This window comes from Salmo salar, chromosome 01, assembly GCF_965601325.2.
Source record: "Salmo salar chromosome 01, fSalSal1, whole genome shotgun sequence".
Taxonomy (NCBI): Eukaryota; Metazoa; Chordata; class Actinopteri; order Salmoniformes; family Salmonidae; genus Salmo; species Salmo salar.
Window position 1 is genome coordinate 183,285,653 of NC_138291.1, and position 25,737 is coordinate 183,311,389.

The 25,737-nt window shown below is 44.4% G+C and overlaps 1 protein-coding gene across 4 annotated transcripts; it reads left to right on the forward strand.

Moving 5' to 3' along the window:
• On the forward strand, positions 1–25,737 carry rassf6 (Ras association domain family member 6). Of its 4 annotated transcripts, none has more exons than XM_014146815.3 (11): positions 1–434; positions 1,719–1,794; positions 4,124–4,202; positions 9,042–9,193; positions 9,296–9,399; positions 15,278–15,477; positions 19,029–19,130; positions 19,254–19,305; positions 19,516–19,634; positions 19,743–19,840; positions 21,342–25,737. In XM_014146815.3, exons 2-11 carry the CDS (start codon positions 1,748–1,750, stop codon positions 21,412–21,414), a joined length of 1,026 nt encoding a protein of 341 aa, XP_014002290.1. In that variant the 5' UTR covers positions 1–434; positions 1,719–1,747; the 3' UTR covers positions 21,415–25,737. The 4 variants fall into 4 exon arrangements, with proteins under 4 accessions (XP_014002290.1, XP_014002280.1, XP_014002301.1 ...); XM_014146805.3 differs by having other exon boundaries at positions 2–442; XM_014146826.3 differs by lacking the exon at positions 1–434 and adding an exon at positions 1,016–1,244.

Consider the following 25,737-nt stretch of genomic DNA (forward strand, 5'->3'; position numbering starts at 1 on the left):
TTAACCCCTTTTCTGCATTCACGCTCTTCTCTTTCACTTCTCAACGTCAACGTGCTTCTCATTCTGGACACGCAGGAAGAGACACAGGAAGAGACACGGGAAGAGACACGGGAAGAGACACGGGAAGAGACACGGGAAGAGACACAGGAAGAGACACGGGAAGAGACACGGGAAGAGACACAGGAAGAGACACAGGAAGAGACACAGGAAGAGACACAGGAACACACGCAGGAAGAGACGCAGGAAGAGACACAGGAAGAGACACAGGAAGAGACACAGGAAGAGACACAGGAACACACGCAGGAAGAGACACAGGAAGAGACACAGGAAGAGACACAGGAAGAGACAGGGGGAATCATAACACCACTACGGAGGGATGATGACCTAGCTTGCAGCTCAACCACACAGGATTCCTACACTACTGGATTCACGCTGTAAGAAGGTGAATTATAAATGTACTGTATATGTGTGCTTGGTAAACAAATAATGAATCGGCCAGAGTTCGTATTCCTGCCATAATCAAATGTTTCTCATTTTGCACGTGTTTGAATAGGAAAAAAGTCAGTCAGTCTGTAAAAGTGTAGACAAAGACGTGAATTCATAACTTGTCTCATAAATTATGTGAATACAATGATGGTTACTCATGTTGTTATGGTAGAGACTATCCTCTAACTAGGTGTGGAGCAGACAGACAGACAGACCAGTATAACACCCCTCTGGCTACCAGTTATTAAGAGCTCACAGGATTGGACGTTACAAAACAGGGACAATTCATTTCTGTTTAAAGTACTGCAGTTGACTCTGGAATGTTGACGTTGGCCTTCCTGGTTTCACGGTCTTTACTCTCTGCTGAGAGGACGCACTGAGACTCTGAGGACACACAGTCCAACGTAAGAACTCACAGGTTCAGGCAGAGCCGAGCCACTCCTTCTGAAATAGCCTACCGACTGAGGCACGTATTAAAGCTCTCAGCGGAGAAAATATTTAGAGTAAGAGAGAGAGAGAGAGAGAGAGAGAGAGAGAGAGAGACAGAGAGAAAGAGAGAGCGAGAGAGAGAGAGAGAGAGACAGAGAGAGAGACAGAGAGAGAGAGAGAGAGACAGAGAGAAAGAGAGAGAGAGAGACAGAGAGAGAGAGAGAAAGACAGAGAGAAAGAGAGAGACAGAGAGAAAATATTTAGAGAAAGAGAGAGAGATAAAGAGAGGGAGAGTTAAGAAGCTTCGTCAGGGTTAGTTAACGTGTGTAGTGAGTTTGCTCTATTCACTCTGTTTATGCATGGTCTGATTGACTGACTGTCTGTCTGATTGTCTGTATCACTGGCAGCTGTTGGTGTTAAATACTTTGGATTCCTTTCCATCAACCAGAACAGGTTTAGACAGAGAAGGGGAGGCATTAAGATACTGTTTAGCATCCCAAATGGCACTCTATTCCCTATATAAAGTGTGTAGGTCTGGTCGAAAGCAGTGCACTATAGAGGGAATAACATGCCATTTGGGAGAGTCTCAGTTATCAGAATGCTGACACAACAACATTAGTCTGAACTAGCTAACTAGTAACTAGTAACTAACTAACTAACCAACCAACTAGAATACACATGATTTCTGATGTGGAAACATGTTACAGTGAAATGCACTGCACCCCTTTGTTTGTAATTCAGATATAGAAGGATTGTTAACGTGTTTACTGGGTTAATAACACAGTTAATTTCTGTTCGTGCAGGTGACTATCGGGTTTGAATCTATGACTCCATGATGAATACACATGTGGTTATGAGAGACGGACGAGCGCTGTCAAGGTATGTCATTACTGTGTTTTACTGACTCTGTTTATTATTCCATGATGATAGACTACGTGAAGGGTTTGTACAGAAGGCTCGAGAAGGAACGAGAAGTGTAAATTAGAGTTCAAAAGTCCAAGCGAGATACCGTATATACATAACAACTAGGGTAGGTGTGCTATAACAAAAGGAGAGTTATGCTTTCAGTTTTCGTATATCTCAGCTGCGTATTATCCTGTGCTTTATATCCATTCTAATATCTTAGATGTTATACCAGAATGTTATGGCATTCTAACAAATTCACTATTAAACATACACAGTAAAATTGCAAGAGTTAATTCAACTCCTCCTAAGGAGTTAAATTTAACAATATTTTGACGTTTATATGGTCCAACCCTTGTTTTTGTGTTAAAACTACTCTGGTCATGGTGTTGATATTTTTGCAGTTAAACGACAGTAAACGGAGCAAATATCAAACTCTCTGAGAGTTGCTTAAATTTAACTCCAATTTACATTTGTACTATTTTCAGTGTTGTTTTTTTTTTTTATGTAACCTTTGTTTAACGAGGCAAGTCAGTTAAGAACAAATTCTTATTTACAATGACGACCTACCCCGACCAACGCTGGGCCAATTGTACGCCACCCTATGAGACTCCCAATCACATGCCGGATGTGATCAAGGCTGGAATCGAACCAGGGACTGTAGTGATGCCTCTTGCACTGAGATGCAGTGCCTTAGACTGCTGCGCCAATCAACTCCCTTGCAATTTTAAATGAGCAATTAACACCAACAGAGTACATTTCTCTTTCAGTTTATTACCTTTCAGTTATAAAGGTGTAAAGGGTAAATAGTTCTTAATGTGGCATGTTAGGGTGGATTGCAATGTGATATCCAATCTGTGTTGGCGGCCAATCTGCAGAAAAATATCTCCTGCTTTAAGATCACTCACAACTTGCACTTGAAATGCCTGTCACTGTCACAGTTGTCGTCGGTGAATGAGGACCAAAACGCAGCAGGTACGTGAATGCTCATCTTGATTTTTAATTATCTTCAAAAATGAACATACAAAATAACAAAACCGAAAAACGAACAACTAACAAACAGTCTGGCAAAGCAAAGCTCAACACAGAACAATCACCCACAAATCACACACACAAACACACCCTAATATATGGGACTCTCAATCAAAGGCAGATAGACAACACCTGCCTTCAACTGAGAGTCCCAACCCCAATTAACCAAACATAGAAACACACACACCAGACTAACCATAGAATACAAACACATAGACCATCAACCAAAAACCCGGAAATACTAAATCAAACACCCTTTACACAAACACACCACCCCGAACCACATAAAACAAATACCCTCTGCCACGTCCTGACCAAACTACAAAACAATTAACCTTATATACTGGCCAGGACGTGACAGTAACGCTACAAAATGTGGCAAAGGGGAAGGGGTCTGAATACTTTCCGAACACACTGAAGGTAATGAGCTGACGGCCCTGTATAACATGGGTAATGAGCTGATGGCCCTGTATAACATGGGTAATGAGCGGCCCTGTATAACATGGGTAATGAGCTGACGGCCCTGTATAACATGGGTAATGAGCGGCCCTGTATAACATGGGTAATGAGCTGACGGCCCTGTATAACATGGGTAATGAGCTGACGGCCCTGTATAACATGGGTAATGAGCTGACGGCCCTGTATAACATGGGTAATGAGCTGACGGCCCTGTATAACATGGGTAATGAGCTGACGACCCTGTATAACATGGGTAATGAGCTGACGGCCCTGTATAACATGGGTAATGAGCTGACGGCCCTGTAACTAACCAAACTACAAAAACAATTAACCTTATAGTGGCCAGGACGTGACAGTCACCATGTCAACTGGAACATTTATCTCACTAACGGTTATCATAAATCCATCCACTTACATTACCTTTATTACATTATTATATTATATTATATTACATTATTGGATCAGTTTAGAAAAAATGGTTTCTTATCTTTTTGTGTTGCATAAAATCAAAAAACATTCAACGTACATGAAAAAAAACACAGATGTTGAAATAAACAATTAAAAAACAAAATCAACCTGCAACAGAGCATGCTGGGAAATATGACAATGGGGTCCATCCCACATCTGTGGATAACTCCATAGATTTAACTTCCTGTCTCTGGATACTCTTAATGGAGTTAAAGGTACTCCGTCCCAATGAACTCCAGGCAGTGTACCACTCTCTTCAGGGATAAGATAACTCCCAATAGAGTCAATTTAACACAAATTTATTTCAACTATCCTTCATTTACTGTGTACATTGTGTTTCTTTCAGGGCTGAGTTCTTATCATTGCTGGACACGTACAACTGTTTTCTAAAAGACAAGACCCAACAGCATCTTGTCTTCTATGAGGTAGGTTGACCCTCCACTGACTTATTTAAATTGTTTATTTGCACCAAAGAAAACAAGGGATTAAAAAACAAATAAAACCCCAAAAAACGATTTAGTAATTAAATCAATTTTGGAAATCAAACTTCTGCAGTTTACATTTTAGTTTAATTTATTTGCACTAATTTGAAAATAAGTGATAAACAACAATAAAGATAACTAATAAATACAAAAAATGGTGTAAATGTGGCATCCCAATGGCTGACATGAAAACCACACCACATAAAAACCTATATACAAGACAAGTACAACAATTAAAAATGTTTCTTACAACAGATAACACAAACAACTAATTATAAATGTATAAATCAATAAATCACTAAATCACTAAATAATACTTATTTTGTTTAAATGTGTATGAGAGTTAGTCTTCATGGAGGAGATTACTGAGTAGTGTGGTTCAGGCTGACCCCCAGTCTTCATGGAGGAGATTACTGAGTAGTTTGGTTCATCAGGCTGACCCCCAGTCTTCATGGAGGAGATTACTGAGTAGTTTGGTTCATCAGGCTGACCCCCAGTCTTCATGGAGGAGATTACTGAGTAGTTTGGTTCATCAGGCTGACCTCCAGTCTTCATGGAGGAGATTACTGAGTAGTGTGGTTCATCAGGCTGACCCCCAGTCTTCATGGAGGAGATTACTGAGTAGTTTGGTTCATCAGGCTGACCCCCAGTCTTCATGGAGGAGATTACTGAGTAGTGTGGTTCAGGCTGACCCCCAGTCTTCATGGAGGAGATTACTGAGTAGTTTGGTTCATCAGGCTGACCCCCAGTCTTCATGGAGGAGATTACTGAGTAGTTTGGTTCATCAGGCTGACCTCCAGTCTTCATGGAGGAGATTACTGAGTAGTGTGGTTCATCAGGCTGACCCCCAGTCTTCATGGAGGAGATTACTGAGTAGTTTGGTTCATCAGGCTGACCCCCAGTCTTCATGGAGGAGATTACTGAGTAGTTTGGTTCATCAGGCTGACCCCCAGTCTTCATGGAGGAGATTACTGAGTAGTTTGGTTCATCAGGCTGACCTCCAGTCTTCATGGAGGAGATTACTGAGTAGTTTAGTTCATCAGGCTGACCACCAGTCTTGTGTTATATAGATGGATTTCAGAATTAACCTGGAAGAATCCATTGAAGGGTTTAGGTAAACTGTCTTAACAACCACACTACAGGTAACCTCACCTTAACAACCACACTACTGTCTGGGAGGTGGAAGAATCCATTGAAGGGTTTAGGTAAACTGGGACCTGGAAGAATCCATTGAAGGGTTTAGCTAAACTGTCTGGGAGGTGGAAGAATCCATTGAAGGGTTTAGCTAAACTGGGACCTGGAAGAATCCATTGAAGGGTTTAGATAAACTGTCTGGGAGGTGTGAGTATTTGTAGATGAAAGTGCATAATTGCCGTACATTGATGTTGTAAATAGAGAAGATATTAGGTTTCTTAATGAAAGGTGCAGATGGAGCCACGTAGTTAGAGATGGCTAGTCTTACAAATGGATTTTGTATGATGAGTAATTTGTGTAGGTAGGAGGCAAATGTACTGGCCCAGACAATATCACAGTAAATGAGATATGGGTAAATTAAGCTATAGTAAAGAGTTAGGAAGCAAGCCTGATGAACCAAACCAGGAATCTTTCTGATGATACCAACACATTTCTTCACTTTACTGCAGACTGAATGAGAAGGATCTTTCCAGGACACCTTCTCATCAATCAGAACTCAGAGGAATCTAGTGGATGTAACTGTTCCATTTCTTCACTTTACTGCAGACTGAATGAGAAGGATCTTTCCAGGACACCTTCTCATCAATCAGAACTCAGAGGAATCTAGTGGATGTAACTGTTCCATTTCTTCACTTTACTGCAGACTGAATGAGAAGGATCTTTCCAGGACACCTTCTCATCAATCAGAACTCAGAGGAATCTAGTGGATGTAACTGTTCCATTTCTTCACTTTACTGCAGACTGAATGAGAAGGATCTTTCCAGGACACCTTCTCATCAATCAGAACTCAGAGGAATCTAGTGGATGTAACTGTTCCATTTCTTCACTTTACTGCAGACTGAATGAGAAGGATCTTTCCAGGACACCTTCTCATCAATCAGAACTCAGAGGAATCTAGTGGATGTAACTGTTCCATTTCTTTGCCACCAATTCACATTCTGGATCTTTTGTTTTTTTCTTTACAATCTTTCTTATTCTTACTAGTGAATTCAATGAAGTTAGATATTTTTTACATTTAAAAATTATTTTTTTATCTGGAACCATTCATAAAATGTGGCCATTCCTGAGTTGGCTACATTAATTTTTGTGTGATAAATCCAGTTGGTATCGTCAGCAAAGAGAATGGGAAGTACGGTAGAAGATACAGCTGCAAGGTCATGGAGATAGATTAGGAATAACAAAGGTCCAATTATCAAACCCTGTGGGACGCCACAGGATATCTTGGCCCTGGTACATGCACAGCCGTTGCATAAACAAATTGTTTTGTAACATAAACATAACGACAAATCCAGGCTGTTTCACAACCGGCCGTGATTGGGAGTCCCGTAGGGCGGCGCACAATTGGCCCAGCGTTGTCCGGGTTTGGTTGGTGTAGGCCGTCATTGTAAATAAGAATTTGTTCTTAACTGACTTGCCTAGATAAATAAAGGTAAAACAAATCAAATAAAAAATTTAAAAAAACATGCCAAGTGCGTATTCATTGTTTTTAAGGGCTGTAAAGATGTTATCCATGAGTTACAAAAGAGCCCTATCTGTGGATTGGTGCTCATATAGAATACAGTGTTGATTCAAATGTTTCAACATTCTGTTATAAACCATTTTTTCTAGGATTTTAGAAAAACACAGTACAGGTAAGGGGCGGTAATTTATAAAAACAATCTGGGATCCACAGATCTGTATAGGGGGATAACTTTGGCAACTTTCAAATCTTTAGGAGCAATACCAGTTTGCATTGATTTGGTGAAGATATTCATTAGATGCTCAGTGATCGAGGAAGACACTGGCACCAATCTCATCATGACCTGCTGCTGATATCTTTAAGTTACCAATTACCTCCATCACCACCATTACATCAGGAGGATCAAACTGAAGCAGAGGAAAGGGAAATGTCCCCTTAATGTAATACAAGGGATTTCCATGAGTTCTCAATTTTCTTTGACAGAGAAAAACCCACACTCACAAAAAAAGTAATTAAATTAACATGAAATAATATCAGGATCACTATAAGTCTAATTTACAACAATACATTGAGATGTGATAGTAGAAGATACCTTTTTATTATTCAACAGTTGATTGATAATTTTCCAAGTTGACTTTATATTATTTAAGGATTCTTCGAAAATATATTTTTGGGGATATACGAAGTAGGAGATTAAATTTGCTCATACACTTTTTGTAATTTGCAGAATTACAAAGGAGACAAACTTCTTTATTTTTTATTATTATTTTTTTAAGAGAAGGTTTTCAGACCGGTTGTAAAGCAAGGTTTCCTGAACCCTTCTGCTGCCCTCCTACATGGGTTAACTAAGGGAAAGCAGTTGTGAAATACAGCATTGAAAGACGTGAGTAAAGTCTGGTAAGCAGGACTCCTCATCAGCCTGGTTATAAACATTTCACCATGAAATACCAACAAACAACATCTTAAAGCGATCACAATTACTTTAGTTCAATATTCTACATTTAATGCTACTAATCCTTCCCATCTGTTCATGTCCAGCTGCCAAAGAGAAGTGGAAAAAGTGGTCAGAAATGTCAGTATAAAGTATACCTATATTAGCCACATTATTCAAAGAATTAGTAAAAATATGATTAATAAGGATGTCAGATTAATTGGTCAGTCTGGTCTGATAGATGGAGTATAAAGTATTCAGGCTGATAGATGGAGTATAAAGTATTCAGGCTGATAGATGGAGTATAAAGTATTCAGTCTAATAGATGGAGTATAAAGTATTCAGTCTAATAGATGGAGTATAAAGTATTCAGTCTAATAGATGGAGTATAAAGTATTCAGTCTAATAGATGGAGTATAAAGTATTCAGTCTAATAGATGGAGTATAAAGTATTCAGTCTGATAGATGGAGTATAAAGTATTCAGTCTAATAGATGGAGTATACAGTATTCAGTCAGATAGATGGAGTATAAAGTATTCAGTCAGATAGATGGAGTATAAAGTATTCAGTCAGATAGATGAGGGGATATAGATAGATGGAGTATACAGTATTCAGTCTGATAGATAAAGTATTCAGTCTGATAGATGGAGTATAAAGTATTCAGTCAGATAGATGGAGTATAAAGTATTCAGTCTAATAGATGGAGTATAAAGTATTCAGTCTAATAGATGGAGTATAAAGTATTCAGTCTGATAGATGGAGTATACAGTATTCAACAAGTCAGATGTCAGTAAGGGGTTGTCATTTTTAAATACTTGTATGTTGTAATGACCAAATAGAAAACACATTTTATCCAAGGATATCAATGAAATTACCAATGTCAGAATCGGGTGGCCAATAGATGCATCTAATTACCACTTTTTAACCAGCCCCCAAAAATATTCAATGTGTTTAAAGCTCTGTACTGCTGTACCATTAAGCCCTAACCAATGTGTTTACAGCTCTGTACCATTGAACCCTAACCAATGTGTTTACAGCTCTGTACCATTGAACCCTAACCAATGTGTTTACAGCTCTGTACCATTAAACCCTAACCAATGTGTTTACAGCTCTGTACTGCTGTACCATTGAACCCTAAACCAACATGCATGTTATGTTTGAAATGTTAAGACTAAAGAGCTGTGTTTATCTCCACTAGAGAGACGGAGACGTGGCGTTCGAGGGTTTCCTGAATATCTCCTGGGGAGTACGGCAGCCCATCAGGCTCAAAATACAGGATGACAAACAACCGTTCACCAGCCTACTGTCACCTGACCCAGTCAGTCCAATCAGTCCTCATGGAGGCAAGAGGTTACCTTTGACCTTTATCATGCGTATTGTCAATACCACAGAGTCACAGTTAAAATGGAGTAATACAAGCATCACTCAGGCTAAACCCTCTCTGTCTGTCAGGGGGATGACACGATGGGGGGAGTTTGAAGACCTTCATCAGATCAATGAGACAGAGGAGATCAACAAGCAGGATCCTCCAGAGGAGACTAACAACCACACTACAGGTAACCTCACCTTAACAACCACACTACAGGTAACCTCACCTTAACAACCGCACTACAGGTAACCTCACCTTAACAACCACACTACAGGTAACCTCACCTTGACAACCGCACTACAGGAAACCTCACCTTCACAACCACACTACAGGTAACCTCACCTTGACAACCACACTACAGGTAACCTCACCTTAACAACTACACTACAGGTAACCTCACCTTCACCATAACAACCACACTACAGGTAACCTCACCTTAACAACCGCACTACAGGTAACCTCACCTTAACAACCACACTACAGGTAACCTCACCTTAACAACCGCACTACAGGTAACCTCACCTTGACAACCACACTACAGGTAACCTCACCTTGACAACCACACTACAGGTAACCTCACCTTAACAACCGCACTACAGGTAACCTCACCTTAACAACCACACTACAGGTAACCTCACCTTCACAACCACACTACAGGTAACCTCACCTTCACAACCACACTACAGGTAACCTCACCTTCACCATAACAACCACACTACAGGTAACCTCACCTTGACAACCACACTACAGGTAACCTCACCTTAACAACCACACTACAGGTAACCTCACCTTAACAACCACACTACAGGTAACCTCACCTTCACAACCACACTACAGGTAACCTCACCTTCACAACCACACTACAGGTAACCTCACCTTCACAACCGCACTACAGGTAACCTCACCTTCACCATAACAACCACACTACAGGTAACCTCACCTTAACAACCACACTACAGGTAACCTCACCTTGACAACCACACTACAGGTAACCTCACCTTGACAACCACACTACAGGTAACCTCACCTTAACAACCACACTACAGGTAACCTCACCTTCACAACCACACTACAGGTAACCTCACCTTAACAACCACACTACAGGTAACCTCACCTTAACAACCGCACTACAGGTAACCTCACCTTCACAACCACACTACAGGTAACCTCACCTTAACAACCACACTACAGGTAACCTCACCTTAACAACCGCACTACAGGTAACCTCACCTTCACAACCACACTACAGGTAACCTCACCTTAACAACCACACTACAGGTAACCTCACCTTAACAACCGCACTACACATAACCTCACCTTAACAACCACACTACAGGTAACTACAGGTAACCTCACCTTAACAACCTCACCCTGACAACCTCACCCTAACAACCACATTACGGGTAACCTCACCCTGACAACCACATTACGGGTATTTGGTATTTTACCAAATAGGGTGATCTTCTATAAACCACCCCTACCTTGTCACAACACAACTGATTGGTCAAATGCATTAAGGAGGAAAGAAATTCCACAAATTAACTTTAAGGCACACCTGTTAATTGAAATGTATTCCAGTTGACTACCTCATGAAACTGGTTGAGAGAATGCCCAGAGTGTGCAAAGCTGTTATCAAGGCAAAGTGTGGCTACTTTCAAGAATAAAAAAAAAACTTTGGATTTGTTTAACACTTTTTTTGGTTACTACATGACTCCATGTGTTATTTCATAGTTTTGATGTCTACACCATTGTTCTACAATGTAGAATATAAAAAAAAAACTTGAATGAGTAGGTGTGTCCAGATTTGACTGGTACTGTATATTTACACCACCGGTCAAAAGTTTTAGAACAACTAAAAGGGAGAGGAGCAACTGTCCATTTTAAGTCAGAGGGGATGCAACCACTGGTCAGGGATGAGTTTGATGAGGGAAGTGAGGAATGGGAGAAGGTCTCCAGAGATCTGAAGATAGGAGGGGATGGGGTTGAGCGGGCAGGTTGTCGGGTGGCCAGACCTCAGTAGTTGCAGGATGGCATCTGGAGAGAGAGGGGAGAAACAGGTCGAGGCGTAGGGTAGATCTGGAGAGAGAGGGGAGAAACAGGTCGAGGCGTAGGGTAGATCTGGAGAGAGAGGGGAGAAACAGGTCGAGGCGTAGGGTAGATCTGGAGAGAGAGGGGAGAAAGAGGTTGAGGCGTAGGGTAGATCTGGAGAGAAAGAGGGGAGAAACAGGTCGAGGCGTAGGGTAGATCTGGAGAGAGAGGGGAGAAACAGGTCGAAGCGTAGGGTAGATCTGGAGAGAGAGGGGAGAAACAGGTCGAGGCGTAGGGTAGATCTGGAGAGAGAGGGGAGAAAGAGGTCGAAGCGTAGGGTAGATCTGGAGAGAGAGGGGAGAAAGAGGTCGAGGCGTAGGGTAGATCTGGAGAGAGAGGGGAGAAACAGGTCGAGGCGTAGGGTAGATCTGGAGAGAGAGGGGAGAAACAGGTCGAAGCGTAGGGTAGATCTGGAGAGAGAGGGGAGAAACAGGTCGAGGCGTAGGGTAGATCTGGAGAGAGAGGGGAGAAAGAGGTCGAAGCGTAGGGTAGATCTGGAGAGAGAGGGGAGAAAGAGGTCGAGGCGTAGGGTAGATCTGGAGAGAGAGGGGAGAAACAGGTCGAGGCGTAGGGTAGATCTGGAGAGAAAGAGGGGAGAAACAGGTCGAAGCGTAGGGTAGATCTGGAGAGAGAGGGGAGAAACAGGTCGAAGCGTAGGGTAGATCTGGAGAGAGAGGGGAGAAACAGGTCGAGGCGTAGGGTAGATCTGGAGAGAGAGGGGAGAAACAGGTCGAAGCGTAGGGTAGATCTGGAGAGAGAGGGGAGAAACAGGTCGAGGCGTAGGGTAGATCTGTGTGAGTGAGACCAGTGGACTCAATAGGCTGAGTGAATGAGTAGCAGATACCGTCAATATTTTTTTCCAAAGTCGTTGACAAAGTCACCTGCAGAGAGGGAGGGGGAGGGTGTGGAGGAGAAGGTAGAAATTAGTTTCAGGGTAGACCATGACATTTAATGTTAGAAAGTGGCTTTAGCAGCAGATACAGAGGAACAGAAGGTAGAAAGGAGGGAGTGAAAGTATGATAGGTCCTCCGGAAGTTTAGTATTTAATTTTTTAAAAAATTCAGCTGCCCGCAGCCCTGTTCTATAAGCTCGCAATGAGTCACTCAGCCATGGAGCAGGAGGGGAAGGCCGAGCCGGCAGGGAGGAAAGGGGATAGTGCGAGTCATAAAACGCGGAAAGGGAGGAGAGTAGGTTCGAAAAGGCAGAATCAGGAGAAAAGGATTTAGCAGAAGGGAGAGAGAGTGAAGATTGCCATGGTGCATAACCCTCGGTAGGGGCTAAGTGGTTAGAGTTGGAGGAAATGGAAACAAAGTACTGATCAGAGACCTGGAGGGGGTAGCAGTGAGATTAGTAGGAGAACAGAGACCTGGAGGGGGGTTACAGTGAGATTAGTAGGAGAACAGAGACCTGGAGGGGGGTTACAGTGAGATTAGTAGGAGAACAGAGACCTGGAGGGGGGTTACAGTGAGATTAGTAGGAGAACAGAGACCTGGAGGGGGGTTACAGTGAGATTAGTAGGAGAACAGAGACCTGGAGGGGGGTTACAGTGAGATTAGTAGGAGAACAGAGACCTGGAGGGGGGGTTATTATATAGTTATTATTATATATGTTATAGAGTATTGCCTGCCTTGTGAGTTGAAGGGGATTGGAAAAGGATGAGATTAAGAGGCAAGGAGGGGAAAGAGATTCGAAGGCGGAGGTTGAAGTCACCAAGTACAAATAGCGATGAGCCATCGTCGGGAAATGAGTTTATCAAAGTGTCAAGCTCATTGGATGAACTCTCCAAGAGCACTTGGTGAGCGATAGATGACAATAATGTTAAGCTTGAGTGGACAAGTGACAGTAACAGCATGGAATTCAAATGAGAGGGAGAAAAGATAAAATCTCCACTTAGGAGAAGTGAGTAGTAGCCCTGTGACACCACCGATCGACTACGACAGAACACATAGTAATGAAGAGAGAGCAGCTGAAGTAGCAGTGTTCTCTGGGGGTGATCATGTCACCGTCAGGGACAAACTGAACGGCAGCCTAGGCTGAGATGAACTCTGCATTCTTAACTGCAGATCCAAACAACTCCAGAGACCCGGAATTCGACATGGGTTGTGCGTGCAAGGTACACTAAATTAGAAGGGTTGTAGCCAAGGGGTTGGGGAGTGTCTGTGAAGCGTACAGGGAGAGGTGAGAACAGGTATAGAAAACACACACATAGTTGACAAATCTACAAAATGATAAGCTGTAAATAACTAGGTAAGATATTAAAGTGAGAGAGTGGTGTGGAGCCTTCCTCTCTTCTCTTCTCTTCTCTTCTCTTCTCTTCTCTTCTCTTCTCTTCTCTTCTCTTCTCTTCCTTCCTTCCTTCCTCTCCTTACTTCCTTGAATAATTCGGCAGAACCGTCTTTGTTTCAGTGACAAAACCACCACTTACAGCTACCACTGAGAACCCAGGGGAGACTGAAGAACTAACCCTAATTACTGATTGCCTAGCAGAGGTGAAGAGCACACCTCCCTGTACTAATTGCTGATTGCCTTGGAGAGGTGAAACCACTCCCCCTCCAATACAGCCACTGATTACCAAAACAAGTTATAAATTGCCCCTCTCCTTAGTCCTGGTTGATGTGTCAACAACTGTCTTCAAGTTGTGAGCAGTCAGCAGTTCACACACACAAAGTAGGTCACTGGGAAGACAGGCAGCACTTAAAGTAGATGGACCTAGTTAAACTTCTCACTCCTGGAGATATCAGGAGTCTTCTAGCTATAGAACCCCTCCTGGAGATATCAGGAGTCCTCTAGAATCACTCCTGGAGATATCAGGAGTCCTCTAGCTGTAGAATCACTCCTGGAGATATCAGGAGTCCTCTAGCTGTAGAATCACTCCTGGAGATATCAGGAATCCTCTAGAATAACTCATGGAGATATCAGGAGTCCTCTAGCTGTAGAATCACTCCTGGATATATCAGGAGTCCTCTAGCTGTAGAACCAGTCTTGGAGATATCAGGAGTCCTCTAGCTCTAGAATCACTCCTGGAGATATCAGGAGTCCTCTAGCTATAGAGCCCCTCCTGGAGATATCAGGAGTCCTCTAGCTATAGAACCCCTCCTGGAGATATCAGGAGTCCTCTAGCTATAGAACCCCTCCTGGAGATATCAGGAGTCCTCTAGCTCTAGAATCACTCCTGGAGATAGCAGGAGTCCTCTAGCTATAGAACCCCTCCTGGAGATATCAGGAGTCCTCTAGAATCACTCCTGGAGATATCAGGAGTCCTCTAGCTCTTGAATCACTCCTGGAGATATCAGGAGTCCTCTAGCTCTAGAATCACTCCTGGAGATATCAGGAGTCCTCTAGCTGTAGAATCACTCCTGGAGATATCAGGAGTCCTCTAGCTGTAGAATCAGTCTTGGAGATATCAGGAGTCCTCTAGCTCTAGAATCACTCCTGGAGATATCAGGAGTCCTCTAGCTGTAGAATCACTCCTGGAGATATCAGGAGTCCTCTAGCTCTTGAATCACTCCTGGAGATATCAGGAGTCCTCTAGCTCTAGAATCACTCCTGGAGATATCAGGAGTCCTCTAGCTCTAGAATCACTCCTGGAGATATCAGGAGTCCTCTAGCTCTAGAATCACTCCTGGAGATAGCAGGAGTCCTCTAGCTGTACAATCACTCCTGGAGATATCAGGAGTCCTCTAGAATCACTCCTGGAGATATCAGGAATCCTCTAGCTGTAGAATCACTCCTGGAGATATCAGGAGTCCTCTAGCTCTAGAATCACTCCTGGAGATATCAGGAGTCCTCTAGAATCACTCCTGGAGATATCAGGAGTCCTCTAGTTCTAGAACCCCTCCTGGAGATATCAGGAGTCCTCTAGCTGTAGAATGAAGCACACTGAGATGGAGCCTGAGAAGCTAGTCCCCATCGACGATGGCTATCAATCATTGTGGCTAGGCGATTCAATGGTAATGTCGCCCAACTCTACTGTCCAGGGAGCTACAGGAGTTATGAAAGCTGTACACTGCGCCCCACCCCAACCAAGCAGAAGACAGAGGTGGAAGAGGAGCAGTCCAACCTGATCCGCTGTATGAGTGATGCTTCCCTGGTGAAGAGGAGGGTGAAGAGGAGTCCACAGAGAGAGAGGAACAGACAACACTGCTTCTCCATCAATGGACACTTCTATAACTACAAGGTAACGTCGATGAGAGAACTGACCTGATCGTTACCAACCTAGGACATGATTTGATCCATCAAATCACATTGGATGAAAATTACGTTCTAAAAATAATGTTTCTTGTGTAATAGCTGTGTCATATTCTCTGTTTTTTTATTTCTTTGAATGCTGGGAGTGTTTAGTGCATGCTGGGAATTTTACGAGTGGTGTCTGGAGTTAGATCGCCTGTGTTTTCTTCCTTATTTCCTTTTCTTGGTGGTTTTCCTTTTCAATGAATGATGGGTTTTTTTTGTGGTAGAATTAGATATTTTGTATTTCCTGTTGGTATTGCCCAGGCTTCGGTGGGGATGGCGACCCACAGAAGAGCGTCTGCTGTCCTGCTGTGTGCTGCCTTGCTGTCCTGCTGTGTGCTGTCCTGCTGTGTGCTGTCCTGCTGTGTGCTGCCTTGCTGTGTGCTGCCCTGTGTGCTGTACTGTGTGCTGTCCTACTGTGTACTGCCTTGCTGTCCTGCTGTGTGCTGTCCTCCTGTGTGCTGTCCTGCTGTGTGCTGTCCTGCTGTCCTGCTGTGTACTGCCTTGCTGTCCTGCTGTGTGCTGTCCTGTGTGCTGTCCTGTGTGCTGTACTGTGTGCTGTCCTGCTGTGTACTGCCTTGCTGTCCTGCTGTGTGCTGTCCTCCTGTGTGCTGTCCTGCTGTGTGCTGTCCTGCTGTGTGCTGTCCTGCTGTGTGCTGTCCTGTGTGCTGTCCTGTGTGCTGTCCTGCTGTGTACTGCCTTGCTGTCCTGCTGTGTGCTGTCCTGCTGTGTGCGTACTTCTTTAAGGTATGTTTAAATAAGTTATGCCGTTATTTTCTCCGTCAACAAGGGTAATGATTTCGAATGTTCCGCCGTTTATTCCCAATGAGCTATTGGCCCGAAAGCGAATTGCAGTTTGGGAAGATTGCAAATTCAATTAAGATTGTCTTTTTGGGTTGTTAACACTTGGCTCTGAAACAGGTTGTTGTTTCGGTGACAGGTGTTTTGTGTTTTTGGACTCACCGGAGCAGGCTTTGGAGTTATCGTTTAAAGTCAAGTATGACAACAGATTGTATGTGGCTTATGCTAGTACGGGTAGTGAACGGTGTTTTGAGTGTGGGGATGTTGGTCATAAGCGACATGCTTTCCCGAAAAGGGAGAAGGCAGAAGGATATGCGCAGGTGGTCCTCGTAACTCCTCACTGATGTAGGGAGAGGTGGTCCTCGTAGCGCCTGGGCCCACTGATGTAGGGAGAGGTGTGCCTCGTAGCGCCTGGGCCCACTGATGTAGGGAGAGGTGGGCCTCGTAACGCCTGGGCCCACTGATGTAGGGAGAGGTGGGCCTCGTAACGCCTGGGCCCACTGATGTAGGGAGAGGTGGGCCTCGTAACGCCTGGGCCCACTGATGTAGGGAGAGGTGGTCCTCGTAACGCCTGGGCCCACTGATGTAGGGAGAGGTGGGCCTCGTAGCGCCTGGGCCCACTGATGTAGGGAGAGGTGGGCCTCGTAGCGCCTGGGCCCACTGATGTAGGGAGAGGTGGTCCTCGTAACGCCTGGGCCCACTGATGTAGGGAGAGGTGGGCCTCGTAACGCCTGGGCCCACTGATGTAGGGAGAGGTGGGCCTCGTAACGCCTGGGCCCACTGATGTAGGGAGAGGTGGTCCTCGTAAAGCCTGGGCCCACTGATGTAGGGAGAGGTGGTCCTCGTAACTCGTCACTGATGTAGGGAGAGGTGGTCCTCGTAACTCCTCACTGATGTAGGGAGAGGTGGGCCTCGTAGCGCCTCACTGATGTAGGGAGAGGTGGGCTGACAGCAGTAGAGCAGCGACAAGCACCTGTTGCTGAGGAACAAGTTGTCCGTGTTGAGGGCACTGAGTTGCAGCTTGTACCAGAGGGGAACATGGCGTCTGATGTTCAGCAGAAAAACATTGTTGGATGTAAGGATGGATCTTGGGAGCCATTTCCCCAGACTGGTGAGGAGATGCCCAGTACGAGTGATGGGGTACAGAAGAGGGTTCAGGTGGAGCTAGTCTCCCAGGTAGTGGAGGAGATGTCCACTACTAGTAATGGGGTTCAGGTGGAGGAGATGTCCACTACTAGTAATGGGGTTCAGGTGGGGCTAGTCTCCCAGGTAGTGGAGGAGATGTCCACTACTAGTAATGGGGTTCAGGTGGGGCTAGTCTCCCAGGTAGTGAAGGAGATGTCTACTACTAGTAATGGGGTACAGGTGGAGCTAGTTTCCCAGGTAGTGGAGGAGATGCCCACTACGAGTAATGGGTTTCAGGTGGGGCTAGTCTCCCAGGTAGTGAAGGAGATGCCTGGTATGAGTGATGGGGTTCAGGTGGGGAGTGTTGAGAGGGATGGGTGCAGAGAGGAGTCAGGGGTCTGTGGCCTCAGTTGAGGAGGATCAGGAGAAGGATATCTCTATTGATAAGATAGCAGCTGGTGATGACTCAATTTACAATTTTAAAGTAGGTAAACGGGTTCCTGGATCAGACTTTTGGGAAATCTGTCAAATTGACAGATTTCTTTGATGTTGATAATAAGTTTGTGAGGTCAGCTGTGGTGTTACAGAAGACGGTGGGGTTAGACCAGTTGAGTGTGAAGAGAAGCGTTTCCTCTTGAGGAAATTTGTTACTGCTGTTACGGCAGCAAAAGGTAGTGGGAAACGTGGTCAGGTTAAGAGAAAATGAAAACAATGATCATGCCCTTTTAGGGAGTGTTATTTTCTCTGTCTTGTTTCTCTGTTGCTTCTGATTTTCAATTGCAAGGATCCTTAATCAACATAGACAAACTGAGCGTGATATGTCATCATATAGTACATTAGCAAACTCACTTGGATTATTTTGGCTTTGGGGCGAGCCTTGCATTTCGTTTTTCAAAGTGGGTGACAGAAGCAAAATGGCCACCTTTTACCGAGATGTGCTCGGCGTGAAGATTTTGCGTCACAAAGAGTTTGAAGAAGGATGTAAAGCAACTTGTAAGGGCCCTTATGATGGAGAAGACAACGGTCGGCTTTGGGCCAGAGGATGATGACTTTGTGGCTGAACTGATCTACAATTACATAGTGGGAGAATATTGTCTGGGCAATGACTTTCTGGGTTTGACTCCGCAGTCTAGCCAGGCTGTCAGCAATGCTAAGCAGCTTGGTTGGCCCCTCACTGAGGGGAACTGCTTGGTTGGCCCCTCACTGAGGGGAACTGCTTGGTTGGCCCCTCACTGAGGGGAACTGCTTGGTTGGCCCCTCACTGAGGGGAACTGCTTGGTTGGCCCCTCACTGAGGGGAACTGCTTGGTTGGCCCCTCACTGAGGGGAACTGCTTGGTTGTTTGAGTGTTTATTGTGTTGTGGGTTCCCAGACCCAATAAAGGTTCTTTAAAACTCTGTCTGTCTGTCTGTCTGTCTGTCTGTCTGTCTCCTGTGTCTCTCTGTTTCTCTCTCTATGTGTGTCTGTGTCTTTCTCTGTGTCTCTCTCTTTCTCTGTTTGTCTCTCTCTTTCTCTGTGTCTCTCTCTCTCTCTGTGTCTCTCTCTCTTTCTCTGTCTCTCTCTCTCTCTCTAGACGGCTATATTCACTCCATCCTATGGAACACCCACTAACGTCCGCATCAACAGCAAAATGACAACACATCAGGTCATATCACAGCTCCTTCAGAAATTCAAGGTGAATTATGTCAAACTACCAGGTTGTATTGTTGTTAGATCACTTGGGGGGGGGAAGTCTTCTGGTTTGGATGTAATAGTATGTGTGTCTGGTTCACCGCTGGGTTTCCACTTTGTGTTGCAGATAGAAAATGATCCCAATGAGTTTGCCCTCTACTGTGTCCATCAAAGTGGAGGTACGTTGTGTCATTGTCTTCCAGAACACGACTGATGCTGATATCCTTCTGACATCATTAACACGTTGGACATGGGTATAATTGGTGTAAACTGGGGTTCTCCAATGTTTTTTCCAGGGTTCGCCACTGTTAAGGTTCTCCATTGTTAGGGTTCTCCAAGGTTATGGTTCTCCAAGGGTTAGGATTAATAGTGTCTGTTTCCTCCTATAGAGAAGAAGAAGCTGTCTGACTCAGACCTGCCGCTGTGGGAGAGGCTTGTCCAGGGCCCAGCGGAGATCATCATGAAGATGTTCCTCATGGACAGAGATGAAGAGGAAGTCAGCAACGATGTGAGTGTCTGCCTTCAGCAGGGTTTTGAGGCCAGAATGAGTTTTTGGGTCACTAGCCACACACAGTGCACTAACCCCTGCCTATGACTGGCTCTGCTCTCTACCCAGGTGGCCCAGTACCTCAACCTGGAGCTGCCCATCCTGGAGGGGGTTCTAGTGAAGCTGGAGGAAGAGGAGAACAGAGCAGTGCAGAGAATCACCACCAAGTGAGTTATGAAGGAGTTACACTATCCTAATTGTTACCTAAAGTAGAGGTGGACCGAAACATTCAGACTGGGTTCTGGGTTAACATGCACTGAATCAACCCCTTCAGGTCAACTGGGTCAATCTGGAATCTAAACCGTAGTGTGTTTACCCTGTGTCGCCTGTAGCTAAACGGTGATGTGTCACTGTCGTAGAAATATTGGTCCAATAATATTTCTCAGATCCCGGAACTTGTAAATTCAAATAGACTTTATTACAAAGTAACAAACTGAGCTGGTATGGATCAACTGTTTTTCCCAGCCTCAGCACACTGCTTTTATACAGTTTCATCTTTACATTACATACATAGTCACTGTTCTCTACGTAAATGATCAACTCTTTCTGGCTTCGCGCCACTATTGTTTCCCACCCTACGTTCTTTCTTTGAGGCTTTTTCCCACCTCTACAAATCATTTAACACTCTACAAATCACTGAACCAATTTTATTGGTGGCGCAACTGTGACAGTTTGGTTAAAAAATAATAGGGGCCCGTACCAGGCTGCAGTCACAAGTACATTCATTATATAGATTATATCAGCACGCACCAAACTATAGTCACAAGTACATTCATTATATAGATTATATCAGCACCCACCAGGCTATAGTCACAAATACATTCATTATATAGATTATATCAGCACCTACCAGGCTATAGTCATAAGTACATTCATTATATAGATTATATCAGCACACACCAGGCTGCAGTCACAAGTACATTCATTATATAGATTATATCAGCACCCACCAGGCTATAGTCATAAGTACATTCATTATATAGATTATATCAGCACGCACCAAACTATAGTCACAAGTACATTCATTATATAGATTATATCAGCACGCACCAGGCTATAGTCATAAGTACATTCATTATATAGATTATATCAGCACGCACCAAACTATAGTCACAAGTACATTCATTATATAGATTATATCAGCACGCACCAGGCTATAGTCATAAATACATTCATTATATAGATTATATCAGCACACACCAGGCTGCAGTCACAAGTACATTCATTATATAGATTATGACGTTTCTTGTCCAGTCATGCATCTGTATTACAAGGTGTGTCTGTTTCTTTTGTATATTGTCTTATCCTATACAGGTGTGGTTACAGGTTCTTTTTAAAGCTTTTATTATTCAGTTTCATGACATTATTATTTCACAATATGCTACTGAAAAATCACCGACGTGCCACCTGTAGCTAAACGGGGACGTGTCACCTGTAGCTAAACGCTGACGTGTCGCCTGTAGCTAAACGCTGACGTGTCACCTGTAGCTAAACGCTGACGTGTCACCTGTAGCTAAACGCCGACGTGTCACCTGTAGCTAAACGCTGACGTGTCACCTGTAGCTAAACGCCGACGTGTCACCTGTAGCTAAACGCCGACGTGTCACCTGTAGCTAAACGCTGACCACCTGTAGCTAAACGCTGACGTGTTGTTTTTGTGTCCCATAGGTACAACCAGCAGCAAATAGTCTTGTCTCAGCTTCTCAGCTCCAAGATCATCAAGACCGAGACAGAAGTGTGAGGAGTGGACTTCACGCAGACTTGACTGCACACTTCACGCAGACTGGACTTCACACAGATTGGACTTCACGCAGACTGGACTTCACATAGACTGGACTGCACACTTCACGCAGACTGGACTTCACACAGATTGGACTGCACACTTCACACAGATTGGACTTCACGCAGACTGAACTGCACACTTCACGCAGACTGGACTTCATACTTCACGCAGACTGGACTGCACGCCGACTGGACTTCACGCCGACTGGACTTCACACAGACTGGACTGCACACTGCACACTTCACACTTCACACAGACTGGACTGCACACTTCACGCAGACTGGACTGCACACTTCACGCAGACTGGACTGCACACTTCACGCAGACTGGACTTCACACTTCACGCAGACTGGACTTCGTACTTCACGCAGACTGGACTGCACCCTTCACACAGACTGGACTGCACACTTCACGCAGACTGGACTGCACACTTCACGCAGACTGGACTGCACACTTCACACAGACTGGACTTCACACAACACATACCAGAACAACAGTACACAGAATACAGGAGGGGACAGACTGTCCAGGGAAGAGGATGTTCAACATTAAACTGATACATTTTGTGTCCCAAATGGCACCCTATTCCCTATATAGTGCACTACCTTTGACCAGGACCCTATTCCCTATATAGTGCACTACCTTTGACAAAGACCCTATTCCCTATATAGTGAACTACCTTTGACCAGGGCCCTATTCCCTACAGAGTGCACTACCTTTGACCAGGCTGTTGCGCTGTATAGGGAATAGGGTGCCATTTGGGACTCATGCATACTACACCATAACTAAACCTGAAAGATTGCAGGAGAAAACAGATGTCCAGGGAAGATATTGTTCAATGTTAACGTGAAACGGATGTTATACAGCAGACGATGATCAGAGATGAACTGAAAGCAACAAGTAGAAAAATAGGAAACGTTAAATATGTTAATATTTTTCAATGAACCTGATGCATCTAATAGAAAGTCCTTTTGGTACGAGAACGACTAGTCATCCTTCCACCTACACAGCTGAACGACTAGTCATCGCTCCATCTACACAGCTGAACGACTAGTCATCGCTCCACCTACACAGCTGAAGGGGTAGTCATCCCTCCACCTACACAGCTGAAGGACTAGTCATCCCTCCACCTACACAGCTGAAGGAGTAGTCATCCCTCCACCTACACAGCTGAACGACTAGTCATCCCTCCGCCTACACAGCTGAAGGGGTAGTCATCCCTCCACCTACACAGCTGAAGGACTAGTCATCCCTCCACATAGACAGCTGAAGGGGTAGTCATCCCTCCACCTAGACGGCTAGCTCCAGAACGACTAGCCATCCCTCCACCTACACAGCTGAGTGGAGTAGTCATCCCTCCACCTACACAGCTGAATGAGTAGTCATCCCTCCACCTACACAGCTGAACGGAGTAGTCATCCCTCCACCTACACAGCTGAACGGAGTAGTCATCCCTCCACCTACACAGCTGAACGGAGTAGTCATCCCTCCACCTACACAGCTGAACGAGTAGTCATCCCTCCACCTACACAGCTGAACGAGTAGTCATCCCTACACAGCTGAACGGGTAGTCATCCCTACACAGCTGAACGAGTAGTCATCGTTCCACCTACACAGCTGAACGAGTAGTCATCGCTCCACCTACACAGCTGAATGAGTAGTCATCCCTCCACCTAGACGGCTGAATGAGTAGTCATCCCTCCTCCTACACAGCTGAAAGGGTAGTCATCCCTCCACCTACACAGCTGAATGAGTAGTCATCCCTCCACCTAGACAGCTAGCTACAGAACGACTAGTCATCCCTTCACCTACACAGCTGAATGGAGTAGTCATCCCTCCACCTACACAGCTGAACGGAGTAGTCATCCCACCACCTACACAGCTGAACGACTAGTCATCCCTCCACCTACACAGCTGAACGGAGTAGTCATCCATCCACCTAGACGGCTAGCTCCAGAACGACTAGTCATCCCTCCACCTAGACAGCTGAAGGGGTAGTCATCCCTCCACCTAGACAGCTAGCTCCAGAGCGGCTAGTCATCCCTCCACCTAGACAGCTGAAGGGGTAGTCATCCCTCCACCTAGACAGCTAGCTCCAGAGCGGCTAGTCATCCCTTCACATAGACAGCTGAATGAGTAGTCATCCCTCCACCTACACGGCTGAATGAGTAGTCATCCCTCCACCTACACAGCTGAATGAGTAGTCATCCCTCCACCTACACAGCTAGCTCCTGTTTCTGTAATAGATGCTCAACAACACAACAAATAAATGCTAGCTAGCTCCCAGTTTGTACACTGGTTTGTTACTGTTGAATCATGTGAAGTGATTCATTTTTCAATAACACACGGCTAGCTAGCTAACTGGCTAGCGGAGGTGTTCTGATCACTAACATTATGGTTGGAATGTACTTTTGACCAATCAGATTACTTGGCCCAGACTAACTGTTTAATAAGCCCTATAAAGTGGTAGTCTGATCATAGCAAAGATTATAATTACCCAAGATTGGACAGCGGCGTCATTTACACTGGGAGCCCCCTCCGGATGCTTCATGTTTTTTCTGGAGGCCGTACATATATTTTCAGCTTCCTGTGATTACAGGACGTGACTTAATTAGGGGTCATAGGGGTGGTTTTGAAGAGTTTAAAACGTTTATTTTTTTTATTTTTTACATATCTGTGACCAGTGGACAGTTATGACCCGGCATGTGAAATCTGAATTCAATCTGCCCAAAAAGGATTGTTGATCTCCATTGGACGCAATTGTCTTACAGTACCAGAGGGGTCTATATGTCTGTCCCCACCACCTTCTTCAAAATACTTTCCATTCTTAACCAAAATTCTGGAGAAAATTAGTTTTCAAAACAGCTAAAGGATTTTTAAAGTGCCAACTGTATTTTTGACAAATTCCAATCTAGTTTGCGGCCCACCACAGCGCACAGACAGCGTTAGTTCAATTGGTAAATGATCCTAGAGCCAACATGGAGACAGCCTTAGTGGTAAATGATCCTAGAGCCAACATGGAGACAGCCTTAGTGGTAAATGATCCTAGAGCCAACATGGAGACAGCCTTAGTGGTAAATGATCCTAGAGCCAATACAGGTGCCAAACAGCTCTATGTCCTTGTACTCTTTGACTTAAATGGTGCATTCCTCACAGTTGACCATGATGTCCTTCTGGACAGACTGGAGAGGTGGGTTGGCCTCTCCGGTCCAGTTCTAAATTGGTTTAGAACCTGTTGTACCGTTCAAGAATTTTTGGTCAACCTTGGTGAACATAACTCAGAGAATATACAAACTGTGTTAGTGATTTAAACTCTTGGATGGCTCAACTTCCTCCAGCTAAATCAAGACACTCCTGAGGCAATTATTGTTGGAGCCAAAGCACAGAGAGAGAATCTCGACGCACATTTTAATTCACGGGCAATAAAGATAAAACACCATGTAAAAAACCTAGTCATTATTTTAGATTCTGAACTCCATTTTGAATCACACATTAGGAATGTGACCAAAATAGCTTTTTACCACCTGAGGAACGTTGCCAAGGTGCAGCCGTTTCTTTCTCAGGCTGATATAGAGCGACTCATCAATGCTTTTATTACAATCAGGCTTGACTACTGTAATGCTCTCCTGTCTGGTCTACCCAAGAGAGCCATTGTTCAACTGCAAAACATACAGAATGCTGCAGCACGGGTACTGACCAAGACCAGACGGGAAGCACACATTACATCGGTTTTAAGGTCTCTACACTGGCTGCCTGTGAGTTTTAGAATTAATTAAAATATTTTTCTAACCCCAATACATACATGCTCTTAAGTTATGTACCCAGTAGGTCCCTCAGTTCCTCTGGCACAGGCCTTTTAACTATCCCAAAGCCCAGGACCAATAGGCATGGAGAGACAGCCTTTTAACTATCCCAAAGCCTAGGACCAATAGGCATGGAGAGACAGCCTTTTAACTATCCCAAAGCCCAGGACCAAGAGCCATGGAGAGGCAACCTTTAGTTACTATGCCCCCAGCCTCGGGAATAGCCTGCCAGAGAACCTGGGGGGAGCTGAAACTGTGGACGTATTTTAAAGAGATCTTAAAACACATCTTTTAAGCTTTGATTTTCCTTAGGGTGATTTTTGAGTTGTTCAGTTTTTGTTATTCTTTAGTTGTTTTATCTTCTTATGTTTGTCGTTTCAGTTTTTATTTTCATTTATTTTTTTTCTTCCTGTGAAGCACGTTGTGTTGCATTCCAAGTCTGAAATGTGTTGTATAAATAAAGTTTGATTAGATTTGA

Coding starts and splice junctions, on each gene's coding strand:
- rassf6 (XM_014146815.3), top strand. CDS start 1,748: ATGATGAATACACATGTGGTTATGAGAGACGGACGAGCGCTGTCAAG. Junction 9,400..15,277: donor GACTAACAACCACACTACAG/GTAACCTCACCT, acceptor TCTACTGTCCAG/GGAGCTACAGGAGTTATGAA. Junction 19,306..19,515: donor CTGTGTCCATCAAAGTGGAG/GTACGTTGTGTC, acceptor TTCCTCCTATAG/AGAAGAAGAAGCTGTCTGAC.